The following is a 13,446-nucleotide window of genomic DNA, read 5'->3' on the forward strand; positions in this document are numbered from 1 at the left end:
CAGAAAAACCTTCTCTTTATAAATATATTTGTTATGATTGCTTAATTTATAAATTATTTTTTATATTAATCTAAATAGAAATTTAAAGAGGCTAAGTAGCTATAAAATCGTATGTGAAACAACGCAATTATATGTGAAACATCTATTAATATTCGTAATTTTTTTAAAATTTTAAATGTACTTCAGCAAGTATCAAACAAAATAACATATGCAAGTTTGACTTTTTCGTTACGTTTTTCAGTAAATATTTCCCCCCAGAAGTTAAAAAAAACTCTGTATTTTCCTCGATGTTGATTTAATGCTGTCTATTTTCCATACTTGCTTTACTTATTTCATACTTTATATGACCAAATTCCATGCAGCACAGTTCCATTAAAAATTGGCGAGTTTGAAAAAAGATTTATAATTTAGTCTCAAACTCAATCAAACATCAATCTCAATGTCAAATAGTTTTATTTGTTGCAAATTTAATAGTTAATTATGATTTTAGGGAGAATAAATTTAATTTTTTATGTGCAAAAAATATTAAAAAAACAAACAAACATTGTAAGCTTAAATATGCACATGATGAGAACAAAATCTCTTTTCATCTTCAAGCCTTTATTAAAAATAAAAATGTATTTATTGTAGTAGCATAAACCCATCAATGTTGGCTGTTACATCAGTGACAGTTTTTCTTGTGGCGTTGTTAAAGTTAAATATATCGTTTACCTATAAAAAAGAATGGGGCCCCTCCTCTTTCAAAAGATGATTACCTGCATCGGTTTGATGACAACATACACGCGCATTTATATTTGATATAATATAGGTATGTGCTATGCGTAATTGATTAGAGTATTTTTTCGATAATATTAAAACAATCATGTGCTTTCGTAATTCAGATGAAAATGAAATTGAAAAAAAAAATACAATGATATAGTGATGGAAAAGATTTTTTTATCGACTCTTTATTAAAATTACAGCAGTTAATATATTAAAATACGCAGTTCAAGCTATTATTACTAGTATATAGTTTCTAGATTTAATATAATATAATTCTCAGTACATCGAGATTTTTCCGTGCTATCCACTGTACTAAGAGTATCTATACTGCTGAAATATTTTAAAACCGTATTAAAAATGCGCGATGTTAATAAAAGATTCTAAGCTTGCCTTTTCCTTCAATCAAAGATGCACATTACTAATCAAGTAACATGGTTTGGAGTTAAACTCAAGATTATAGTATAAGATTTTAGCCTTGTTATCTCGGTTGGTTTAACTCAAAATCATGGTATAACATTTTAACTTTATTAACTCGATTGGTTTAAATCTAAATCATGGTATAACATTTTAACTTTATTTCCTAGTTTGGTTTAATTTGAAATCGTGGTACAATGTTTTAACTATATTAACTCGGTTATCTTAACTCTAAATTATGGAATATTATTTTAACTATATTAACTAGGATGGTTTAATTTGAAATCATGGTATTATATTTTAACTTTATTAACTCGGTTGGTTTAACTCTAAATCAAAGTATAAGAGTTCAACTTAATTAACTCGTTTATTTTTTCCTGTAATATTAATTAGTATCTGCCCATTTTACTCATTAAAAAACTAAAGCTCAGAGAAAAACATATCCTTAATATAGCAATTAAATAATTATGATGATATACCATACATATTTATGATGTAGTTTTTCTTATAGAAAAAAAGAATATTTCTCTTTACGTGATTTATTAAATTTTGAAGATTCATTTCAAACTTCAATTATGGGATGTTCCTGTGTTCAGAAGTCATAAGTAGAAATTCTCCAACTTCTCCCACAAGTTGAATAATAACCATTGTACAGTCGTTATTATTACAGTGATTATCACATGTAATATTCCAGTAGCCATAGTGTTCTAAAGATGTTCTACTATCAAGATCAAAGCAAAGAAAGGTTTAAAAAATACACGTCACAATACACAATTACAAAGCTTGGTAAATGACTACTTAAAAAATATAATATTTCATCACCGTCAATACATGCCGATAAAAGCTTCTATAATGAATGACGTGCAATAAATTTTCATCAAAACAATATTAATATTACAAATCTTTCTTTTTTTTTATGTAAGAAGCAATCACAATACTATAGTTTTCAAAACTTACAATCAAATAAATTCGAAGTATAAATAAAAGAAAGGGTAGGTTTGTTTTACCGTGCCTGGACTCATGCAAGACGGAAGATTTCGGTTTTTTTAGTGCAATTCGTACTTACGGAGAAGAAAACTTTCGGACGAACCTATTTGGCTGTGTCCTGCTGTTAAGAAATTCTTGATTCCTTAACAGCTTAGCTTCTTTAGATTGAAGAAGATCCAGCTCTCTTTCACGCACCTGCAATAAGATTAAACAGGCTCAAAAACATTTTTTATTCAAGCCTTTTACAATCGGAAATTGTAATGGAATAACAAGTTTATTTTCGTTAACGATTCAATATAATCTAAAGCGCAGTTCCCACTTTGTTCCGCACATGTAAATTAATTTACATTTTCGTCTGAAAATTTTTATAAAGAAATTTTCTGGAATGAAATATTTTTAAAAAAATAATTTGGATAATTATAAAATAATTGTGTAAAAATCGTAATTTCTTATCGTCCCTGTCATGAAATAGTCTGCATACATATTCACACCAACTCTTTTCTTTTTCGTTGGATTTATAGCTTGGAGTGCCTAGACTTCTCAAGAAGTATTTTCCAGGCTAGTCTTCCACCTGCAAGTTTTATCCAGTTTTCCCCGAACTTTCTATCATCATCATAAAGATTCTTTTTACGTTAGTCTGGCACATTTGGCTTTAAATCTCGTCTTCCATCGCTTGTGGTCTAAGGCAGCCTCCCTAAGCAAGCTCCCACAAGACCATCCAAGTGCATTATTTTCACCCATTTGCCATGTTAGTTTCAGTGTTCCTCACTTCCTTCATCCCTCTGGTGTCCAGAGGACACGTGGAAATTCAGAGGCAGGCCGTTCGCAGAATGTGTCCCATTCACATCCATTCTCAATGTTTGATTTCCTCATTAATGGGTCGCGTTTTGGACCCTTGGTATAGTTGCTCATTTAAAATTACGTAAGGCCAAAAGATTTTGAGAATCCTGGGTAAAGCTTTAGTTAGAAAAAAGTCCAAGGAGTTTTCTTAAGATTTTGTAAGTTTCTAAGTTCTACACTCATAAAGAAGGACTGCTTTAACTGTTGAATTGAAGATATGGGCTAAAAACACCATGAGATTTGATCAGTCTGGATGTAACATCTTCGTCAGTTCCACCTGTGGTAGACACTATTAAACCAAGATAACTAAAAATATCAGTACTTTCGATTTCTCTGCTTTGTACGTTGAGTTTAATTACAATGTTGCTGCTTAATTTCATTGCTTTAGTTTTAAGACCTATAATTTCTGCAGTTTCTGTCACAAGTGGTGTTTTTCGTTCCATAATTTGGATGACAACGGAACAATATAGTCTGCATAATAAAGGTTCTCTAAAAGGTTCGTAAAATTTCTGTTGTTTTATCCTTGGTAGTTTTCTTCATAATCCAGTCTATAACAATAATAAAGAACAGACCAAACAGATCACAGTCTTAGACCACTTTCAATCCTAAAACTTTCAGTTGCTGTTTGATTTAAACAAACACATCTGTTATTGGTATACAAGTCTTTGATTATGTTAATAATCTTCAAGGTGTTTCGTTGACTGCTCGAACTTTTTTATGAGAGTTTAAATTTAACATGAATTCATTTTTTTACCTATTGTACAATAAGGTACGAAGTCAAGACTTACTGTTTTATTTATTAATTGTTTTTTTGCTTGCGTGGTTATTTTACGCAAGATCTTTATGCACTAATTACTTATGTATGCTCTAGTATACGTTATGTGTAAACAGAATGCTTACATTTCAGATTTCTATTAACTATATTTGTTTTCTGTGCGTAACTTGAGAAATATTAGTAAATACAGACCTTTTCTTGCTTTTTCTTCAATGCCTGTAATTCCTTTTCTAGCTTAACTGTGATTTTTGCTACCATTTTGTGCTGCCTAATAACATCCAGTGACTCAGCAACGATGTTAGCCTCTTCCGATTCTGAAAGTAAATAAAAAATTAAAATGACAAACTTTCAGTCATTTACTTTTTAGTATGTTTTTCGCTAAGTTTCTTTAAAAATTACATGAATCTAATTTTAACATAATTTATTTATAATGCGTTCCATATGAATAAATCCACCTTGATTTTGTGCTAAAAATTGATTCAAAGTAAACAAATAACAAACTTTCTAAAATCTTTTATTCTAATTTATTTTCGTGAAATATTTAGGAATTATAAAATTTAAAGGTTTCCATTTCTGATAGAAAAGCAGCTGCGTACTTGCTTCCGATATTATTATTTTTGTATAGATTATTTGTGACTGAAAAGGGGAATCAAATAATATTTCTTATAAAAAAGAGTTTTTGAAATGATGTAACAAATAGGAAATAAAAGTAGCCATTTAGAAATTTAAATTTCTTAATTATTTCAATCTTTTTAATAGGGAAGTCCTCTTTTGTTAGGATCTTTTACCTCTAGCCAAATTTTCTTGATAATTCAATATACGAAATGGCTACAGGAGATAAAGAAAATATATTTCAAATTAAAAAATATAAATATATAAACCAGGGAATGAACAAAATTTATTCGCAACAAATATTAGTCAATACTTTTCGATAACATTGTTGTTTAGAACTTCTAATAGATGGCGCCACGACTCATAATAAAAATATTTTCAAACATTTTTATTTCAGTATCTAAGACAGTGAAAAAGAAATCACAAGAATCTTTTTTTCATCTCCGTCACTCACTGTGATAGATAATCATTAAGAGAGCTAAAATTTGTGTACAAAGTAAAGGAAGCTTTTGTAGAAAGTGCACAGCACTAAACATGCCCAGACATCTGATGTTTAGTTTTAACTTTGTTAGCTTTAATTATTTAAATCACGAATTAAACATTGTACAAATTAATAAGCATACACAATGCATTTTTCCTTTAATTTTTTAGCTTTAAATGTTCTGATATTCCCTTATCTGAAGGAGGGGAAGGTGGATGCGTTAATCTTATATTAAAATTTCTAGTTTTTACCCTAACATTTAATAAAATACATGAAGTTGCAATAATAGCTATCCAATGTAATTTTGTAGGATAAAATTGAATTTAGTTAATATATAATCTAAAATATTTCATATATTTGAGATTTTGGATTTAAAATAAAAATATACATAAACAATTTTGTAAGTTTTATTAAATTAATTTCCTATCTCCATTTCAATGTAATAATGTAATCGAACTTTAATTACAAACTTTAAGTTCGCAATCTTACCTAGAACTGAGGGTTTTTCCTGAGTTTCTTCTGTTAACGATGTAACAGTTTGGTTAGATCTCCCTAAAAAAATCATTCTATTAATAAAACTGACTTTGTATCAAACAATCAATTGATACTTTATTAGAAAAAAAATGTTTGTAGCTTTTTAAAGGTAAAAAAGGTAAAAAAAATTAAATAAGTAAACAATTTAAAATGCTTACTTGTATACACATATTATTCATATTTTTTTCTTATAATTTTTTAATTCTAATAATATTTCTAATTGTTTAACTAACATCATCTTAGTTGCCGTTGTTCTAGAATCTAGGAAAATATATCGTATTAGATGGATTTTCCAGGATTTTAACTTTTTTCTGAAGATAAAATCTTTGATTTTAGCTTACAAGAGAGTTCGAGTTTTCCGTTGATTGTCTTTCTCAAGAAGCAGTTCGTTTGCAAATAAAAAAAACATTATTGTTAATAGAAATCTTGTTCATTTAGTGGAATAATAGAATGGTATTAAAGATAAATTTTCTGGGATTAAATTAAAAAAGTTGAATTGAATTGGCATTAAAAATAAAATAAAATAATAATTAAAAACACAAAATTTTCGAGTTTTTTTTTATACAAACAAAACAGAAAATAATTTTGAAAAAAAGAATTTTTTTATACACTCAAAATACTTAAGAGGAATTTATTTAAAACATTTATAACTGACAAGAAAGGTAATTTAAAAGCAACCAAAGGTTTAAAGGCACTTAGTATTACTACAATATAACGAGGAAATAAATTTTTATGAGAGAGAAAAAAATTTTCAAAATGAAATATACCTTAAAGTCTTAAAACCAACAAGTGAGATAATAAAATTCAGCTTTGTTCAGAATTTTTTTGAGAGGTTATTATTCTCTCAATCCTAAATGTCTGTAAGTCCTTACTTCCAAAATATTCTATATTCATGCTGATCTCTTACCGACAAACAAGCTGACTTTGCGCCATTTTTTGATGTTATTTTTTTCTTCCCTTTTAAATTGCTTACGTACAATTGTGAATATTTTACAAAATTTATAACCGCACAGCACTTTTTTAAAGTTATAATTAAAACTCCATTCTAAATGGAATAGAAAAAAAAGAGAAATATGTAACATAAAGTCGCCACTTTTGAGTGAAGTGACTTTGACTTAATTTATTAGTACCTAAAAAATCGACTAAAATCTTTTTCGGCGCATTTTATCCCTTCTTGTTATCGAGACCAACTAACAGGATTTTTAAAATAAATAAAAAAGTTTTATTTTTCAGTGTTGCTTTATGTGGGGGAATAGAAAAAATTAAAACAAAAATTTAAATTTATTATTATTATTATAAATAAAAATATTATTGTTTGCTATTATTATTAGTTTTTAAAGTGTTTATTAATTTTTTAAGTGATTATTAATTTTTTTCCTCCGCTGAAATTAATATTAATTTATTAACATTTTTACTGAAAAATAGTTATTATTGAAGTATATATTTAATTATTTACATTGAAACACGGAAACCGATATTTGAAAAATTATTAGAAATTTTATTTGGAGGGGAGATAACTTTTATTTGACCGATGTCCAGCATGTTGTTCTTCTTCCCTTAGCATGCTCTGGTGCCTCTTAACTTTCATCGTTTTCTATAAGTATTATCCATGGATAGAGTTTGCTACAATACTAAACAATAACTTTGCACACATTATTAGTTTTTGATGATTTGTCATTGGTTCTGGTTGCTCTATTTATCTTAATCTTTTCTACCAGTATTGTAACGTTAGAACAAATACTGGTTACTTCAGTTTCACTACACATTAAATCAGTAGAATAGAGATACTACTACAAAGTCTCAAATGTATTAAAAAGATATTGAAAACTTACTACTTGTGTCTTGTCTTGTATGTACAGGGCCAGGTGACGCTGTTCCAGCTGTTGTTTGTTTCGGTACTGTGCCGTTCATTTGGGCATGGCGTTGTGCCAACGTCGATGGTTGAGAGGAAGGTTCGTCAATTGACGTACTAGCCTTACTTTTATCATCAATTTTCCCCAATGATGGATTTGGTTTAGCTGGCTGTGCACTTTTTGGTTTTTCTTGAGAATCTGTTGAATCTTCAGTTTCCTAAAAAGTATTCAAATTTTGAATTACAGAGTAGGACATTTTCTTTGCATTCATTACTACTTTAATATCTGAAGAAACAAACTAATCATTTAAGCTTAGTAAGTCATACGAAAAACTTACATTACCGCTCATTAATTTCAATGTACCAGTTTTTTTTTCAGTTTTCAAAGATGTACACAGAGTAATAGACTTTTCCCGGGAATATAATCTTTTAATCAAGCCAAGAAACAGATTTCATAGAAAACGAAATTCGGATTTAAATCTCCTTTTACTCACATTAACACTCATTAGAAGAGATCGTGGCTACATGTACTCGTCGGCGTTTATTGATTTGTTTTCCACAATTTCAATGCAACTTTATTTCAATGGTATGAAAGTACCTACCACATGGACGCAAAACCCTGGCAAAATTACCGTACTGTATGGTGATGAACTGTATAATGATCATTTCTGGTGAAAGAAAAATCGTAATTCCGGTTAATAAAACAAAAATATATGGTATTTTAACTATTCATTTTATGGATTTTTCCATTCATATGGCTTACCGTAAATTCCGGTTTTTAAAATTATAGTTATAATTCAACATGCAAAAGTTATAGTAAAACATGCAAAACTAAAAAGTAAATTTAGCCGACTAAATGGTTTTTATGCCAGCTTTAAGGTATCATGATAAAATGACCAATTTTTACCACATTTAACAAGTTTTAATCACTTATCATAAATTATATTTTATTGTTAATTCTATCAAAATCTAACAAAAATGCTTCGATAAAAATTATCGAGATTTTTGATGAACCATAGAGCCAGTACCCATAGAGCCAGAAACGTAGTAAATTTTATCACATTCTGGTAGGTTCACCAAAACTTTTTTTCGCAGTGTACCTTATAATTCTGATTTATGCTATCTATATCTCTAATGCATTTGTTCTATTGACTAACTTAATATCATGAGTACTTTGTGTCACATAATGTATAAATTGAAACTTTACTCCAAAACTTTTGCTTTGAGACATCGCGTTAGTAAAATATCTGTACCCCCTAATATTTAAAGCAAAAATGGACGGAAGCAGATTGTTAAGCAACAGATTTTCATAGACCATCTGATAGCAATTTTTTGGGAAAGCTCTCTTTTACTATAAATCTAAGGCGAGTGCTTTATAGCTTTATAGACAATAATTCTATATGATGAAGCATATGATGAATTCTATATGATGATATACTGGATTACTTAGAAAGAAGCATAGTACGGCCTGTTTATCGTACAGTTTAAATAAACGATTACAGAAACGAGATCTTTAGGTCACTTAGAAAAATGAAGCTATTAAATAGGAAAATACTTCAGGAATATAGAACAATGCATACTCGAATGGAGATAATGGCACATTCCAAAAGTTTGCAATCATCAATTGTTTATTTTAAAAGGAAAGAGGAGTACTTACTTCGTCCAGATCATCAGTCAGAGCCATCAACTGCTGTGCGTGCTTCTCCTGTATTGACTGGTATGCAATGGGGTTCGCCAAAGCATCGGCCAAGTCTGTTAAGAAGTTCAAGAATAGCAATTAGTGGTTATTGTAGAAGTAAAACCGTTTAAACAAACGCATTTTTCTACAAACTAGAGTTAATTAGTGAATATGTGGAAAAGTGAATTGCGCAAACAGTACATTTTATGCTGAAATTCTTGGTTTTGCGATGAGTAAAACTTAGAAAAAGAGCAAAAAAGAAAAAAAAAGCTTTAACTGGTTATTGAACTTAATTCAAATGAAAGTGTAACATGGAATTTGAATATTAGAAGGGCAAAATAGTTTTTAAACTTCATAGTTATTTGAGCCGTCGTGGCTCAGGGGATAAAAATCTCGTCTCCCAGTAAAGGGCTCGGGTTCGAATCCCAGTGATAGCTGGTTGATACAAATTCCGCATCAGGTCTCGTACTAACCACAGTGCTGATATAGAATAGCCTCAGCCGTAAAAGGATCATGAGTTAGAGTCCTCTTGCCATCAGTCTAACCATGGCAGGTTTTTGGAGTTTTCATCTCCATGTAACGCAAATGCTGATTAGTTGCATGAAAAAAGTCCTCCACGAAGGCAGCATTTTCCCTAATACTTGATTCAGGAGTTCCCTTGTCTTCGGGATTGGATATAAAACTACAAGGCTATGCAGTTGAACAGTGATAGTCGTAAACTCAAAATTGACTCTGCTGTTCAAAGACCGTTATAAAATATAATAAAACTCCATTGTTCCTTTTGAAAAATATTCGAAAATCAGTTTTTCTGATTGAATTTTCTATTTATTTGAATTCATTATTTTCAAGATTTTAAATTGCAATTTTCGTGGTACTGCCGATATGGTAACACTCTGTGCATTAATCTTGTTAATATGCTAGCAGTGAAAGCGCAATAAAAATTAATTCATTGAGCTTATTTATAAATTCGAAATAAAGGAAGTTTTATGAAAAGGGAACACAGTCTAGTGTAATTGAATCTTATTGATGAAATGATTAGAAAAAATTTCATCACTCAAATTCAGTCTTGAGAATATGTTACGCTTGGCTACAAGCTAAGGGTCTTAATTTTTCATCGAGTCATTCTACTTTAAGTTTATATATTTTAAAGATGCTTTTCTTAAGCACATCAAAAAGACAAATTAACATGCTTTTCTAATAACCTGTGAAGTGTTTCGAATTTTTTAACAAACAATTGACTCTTAATCATAAGTACTATCATTTTCAACTATTAGTCATTGTAATTAAATGATAGGTTAATTTACTTACCAGATAAGCCATCAGGGACATAATCCTTTACCGTGATGTGTACAAACAAGGTTTTCATCGATAAGGGCTGACCAGATTCGTTTCGAAGACATATGTGGCGATAACCTGAAAACAGTTGCATCCAAGTATTACAAAAAATTCAATGGTGCATTATAAAGTACAAAGAAGTATTATAAAGTACAAAGGAATATTAAAAGAGACCTTACCTGGTCTTAGACCAACAACTGGAAGCACTCTATGACCCAACAGTTTTCCACTATCATCATTTACGGATATTCGCAGACAGGCTAAATCTGGAAGTACCACCTAAGAAATAATAAGCGAAGAGAGTTAGTCTAAAGTGATGCTTTAATTCTCTTTCAATTTTTTTTAACAGCATAACAACTTTTTTATTTCAAAATAGTAAATAAAAAACATGAAAATTTACCTTTTTAAAAACAAATGGCTCTTCATCATAAACTGGATTGATACCATTGTTAGGAACAGTTTTCGTTTTAAATTTCCGTCGCACAGTGTCTGCAGGAAGACCATACATGTCTACTTCTACATACGTTCCTACACGCTTATCTGATAAAAACTGTCCTGATAATATCTGGAAAAAAAACAAGCATAAATTTATTCTATAAAATAACATTAAAGTGAAATAACCCTTTTTTATATTTAAAAAAAAAAAACTGTCCGTAGAAAAGAGGATTCCCAGAGCCTCGACAGGTTGCACTTCTGCCTGTTGTTCCATGGAAGGACCTATCCCTTGAAGATACAATGGAGGCATTCTCCTTCATGCTCCATCTAGAGAACAACCCCTATCCCTTTACACGACGATGACAACAACCCTATTTTATAGATAAGGCCTGTTTAGACGATCCAATTTCTTGGACAGAGATTGATTGATATTGATGGAAGCTTGTTTTGCTTTGAGCTTGGATCGTGTAAACAATCATCCAAGAACTTGGTCCAACTTCTTGGACGATAGTAAAGCATGTTCTACTTTCCATCCAATTTTTTTTCTCCCTTAACCAATCAGCGTCTTAGGTTTTGTGACGTCAACAAGCAGGCAGCAAATTATGTCATTCTGTTGTCTGTTTTCATATATTTTAGTCCACATAAATTGATCTGTTGTGGTTTATTTGTGTTATTATGATTTTATTTGAATTTATTTAGTAATTTTAAACTTATGTAAGTGTTGTTTTATAATGTTGAATATGAACAATGCGCATGCGCAACTTTTTCTTTCAGCGAATCAGAGACATTCAAGAACTTGGATAATGTCGACGAATCATTCTTGGACATTTCTTGGACAGAGAAATCCGTCCAATTTCTCGGATTCAAGAAATTGAACCGTGTAAACAGGCCTATAGTCTTGCTTCTTCTATTTTTCTGGCATTCAGCTGATTAGAATCTATCAGATTTATTAGATATTACTTATAGCAAACATTTTAAATTTATTATTAATCTATTTAAATTAATTTTACTATGAATTTATTATTAATCTTTTTTTTATTTGGTTTGCGTGATAAAGCGGAAAGATATTACAGTAGTAGCAGACAATTCGGCATATCTAATTATAAGGTATGCATTTAGTGAAATAAGCTGGAAAAGGTGGTTACTCCCGTGTGTGAGTTTGAAAGGAATAACAAAATAGTAGCAAGCAAGAGATGTTTCTTACAAAGCTGTAAAGTTCTTAAAAAGCGATTTTTCCCTTCAGAATAACAGACAGCATGGGTCTCTAAAACCAATTAAGTAAAACCTAATGCAATTCTATTCATAAGTAAAGCGTCAACTCAACAGTTATTAAAACATGAGCAAATTGAAAAAATGCATGAAAAAGGAGTCGAAATACCAAAATTGCACAAAAGTCTTAATGATTGCACAAGAGATTTAAAGATGAGTTTATAAAGTTTAAACAGGATGAGCAGTATGCAAGTTCAAAATGTGCTTTACATAAGAGATCTAAAATTACGGGTGAATGTGTTCATTTGTCCCGTTATTGCAGCTGCAAAAATGACAGAATGATTGTTTCATTGAAGCAAAATTAAGAAATCTTAAAAACACACATACTCGTTACTTTACACATACTCGTTACTAATACTACAATAATAAGAGCTCTTTTATATATTTCTTTATCTAATTTATTGGACAGTTTATAATGATATTACAGAAATAAACGTTACGTTATGTAACTGCCGTTGCTGATAGTAATGGAATGTAAATATATTTAGCACACCGAAAATAATTTTAGACCGCTGCTTATAACAATTGAGTTCACTTAGTTATTAATTAGTCAAACATTATTACATTAATTAGTCAAATAAATATTAGGGTAATTAATGTTGTTTATATATTTTCTGTAGTTGGATATATAGTTGCACGTATTGCAAGCGCAGATAGATAAAAAAGCAAACAAGTATTGAAGAGCTAAATAGAAGAAAGTGTTAAGTGACATTTTGGGATTATCATGCTTAATAAAGGAAGCGACAGGATGACTCAGCTAGAAATCCTCCTTCTCAAAAGACTTTTGTAAAATAATATTGAATGCAAATGACCGCGACAAGTTTATAAATCTAAAATTTTGAAGATTTAAAAACCTACTTTGGTCGAGCTGGATACATTCGAATTGTCAATTTTCGAGTAAATAATAACAAAAAGATTAAATATGTCAAGATTAAATAAAATGTCCATTTTAATCTCGCTTTCTTGTTTTCAAAATATCTCGCGTATCTGGTTTTCAAAAGTCATTATTTTCAGAATTTATAAATTTTCTAAATTTGCAAGTTGTTAAATGCATTAATTTATGAAACATTGGATGCTGAAAGCACAAATGATTCTTCAGAGTGAATAATTCCCTTTCATGCTCACAAAATCCTTCCCTTTTAGGGTTGAGGTTTCTCGACACAGGCAGTTTATTATTTTAATTTAATCGCCTAGTTCGGAATTATGTTTACTTAGAAAATCCATTAATCCATATTAGCGCAAATATTTCAATCTAAATGAACGACTCACGAATCAATTCATACATTTGATAGAATTTCAATCAAGAAATTCATCTATAGAATATGAGAATTATAAACCACTATCTTTATCCACTAAGGAAAACTAGACTAGTTAAAAGCAGTACATATTTTAAAATTTAACACAGAAACCAAATCTACTGTTTAACCATTTGATGCAGACGGAACACTGTTCTTATATATATATATATATAT

At 29.8% G+C, this 13,446-nt stretch overlaps 1 protein-coding gene across 2 annotated transcripts in view; it reads right to left on the minus strand.

Moving 5' to 3' along the window:
* LOC107456656 (1-phosphatidylinositol 4,5-bisphosphate phosphodiesterase classes I and II) overlaps positions 1–13,446 on the minus strand; it is a 363,608-nt gene that overhangs the window by 20,732 nt on the left and 329,430 nt on the right. Inside the window, exons 20-27 of one of the 2 annotated variants that reach the window (XM_016074583.3) lie at positions 10,671–10,835; positions 10,450–10,549; positions 10,244–10,348; positions 8,915–9,009; positions 7,238–7,475; positions 5,361–5,423; positions 3,971–4,092; positions 2,267–2,358 (exon numbers count right to left, since the gene is read on the minus strand). In XM_016074583.3, the coding sequence (XP_015930069.1) occupies positions 2,267–2,358; positions 3,971–4,092; positions 5,361–5,423; positions 7,238–7,475; positions 8,915–9,009; positions 10,244–10,348; positions 10,450–10,549; positions 10,671–10,835 (980 nt within the window). Of the gene's footprint in view, positions 1–2,242; positions 2,359–3,970; positions 4,093–5,360; positions 5,424–7,237; positions 7,476–8,914; positions 9,010–10,243; positions 10,349–10,449; positions 10,550–10,670; positions 10,836–13,446 lie in introns of both variants that reach the window. The other variant, XM_016074582.3, reaches the window with a different exon arrangement.

This window comes from Parasteatoda tepidariorum, chromosome 5 (genome assembly GCF_043381705.1).
Source record: "Parasteatoda tepidariorum isolate YZ-2023 chromosome 5, CAS_Ptep_4.0, whole genome shotgun sequence".
NCBI lineage: Eukaryota > Metazoa > Arthropoda > Arachnida > Araneae > Theridiidae > Parasteatoda > Parasteatoda tepidariorum.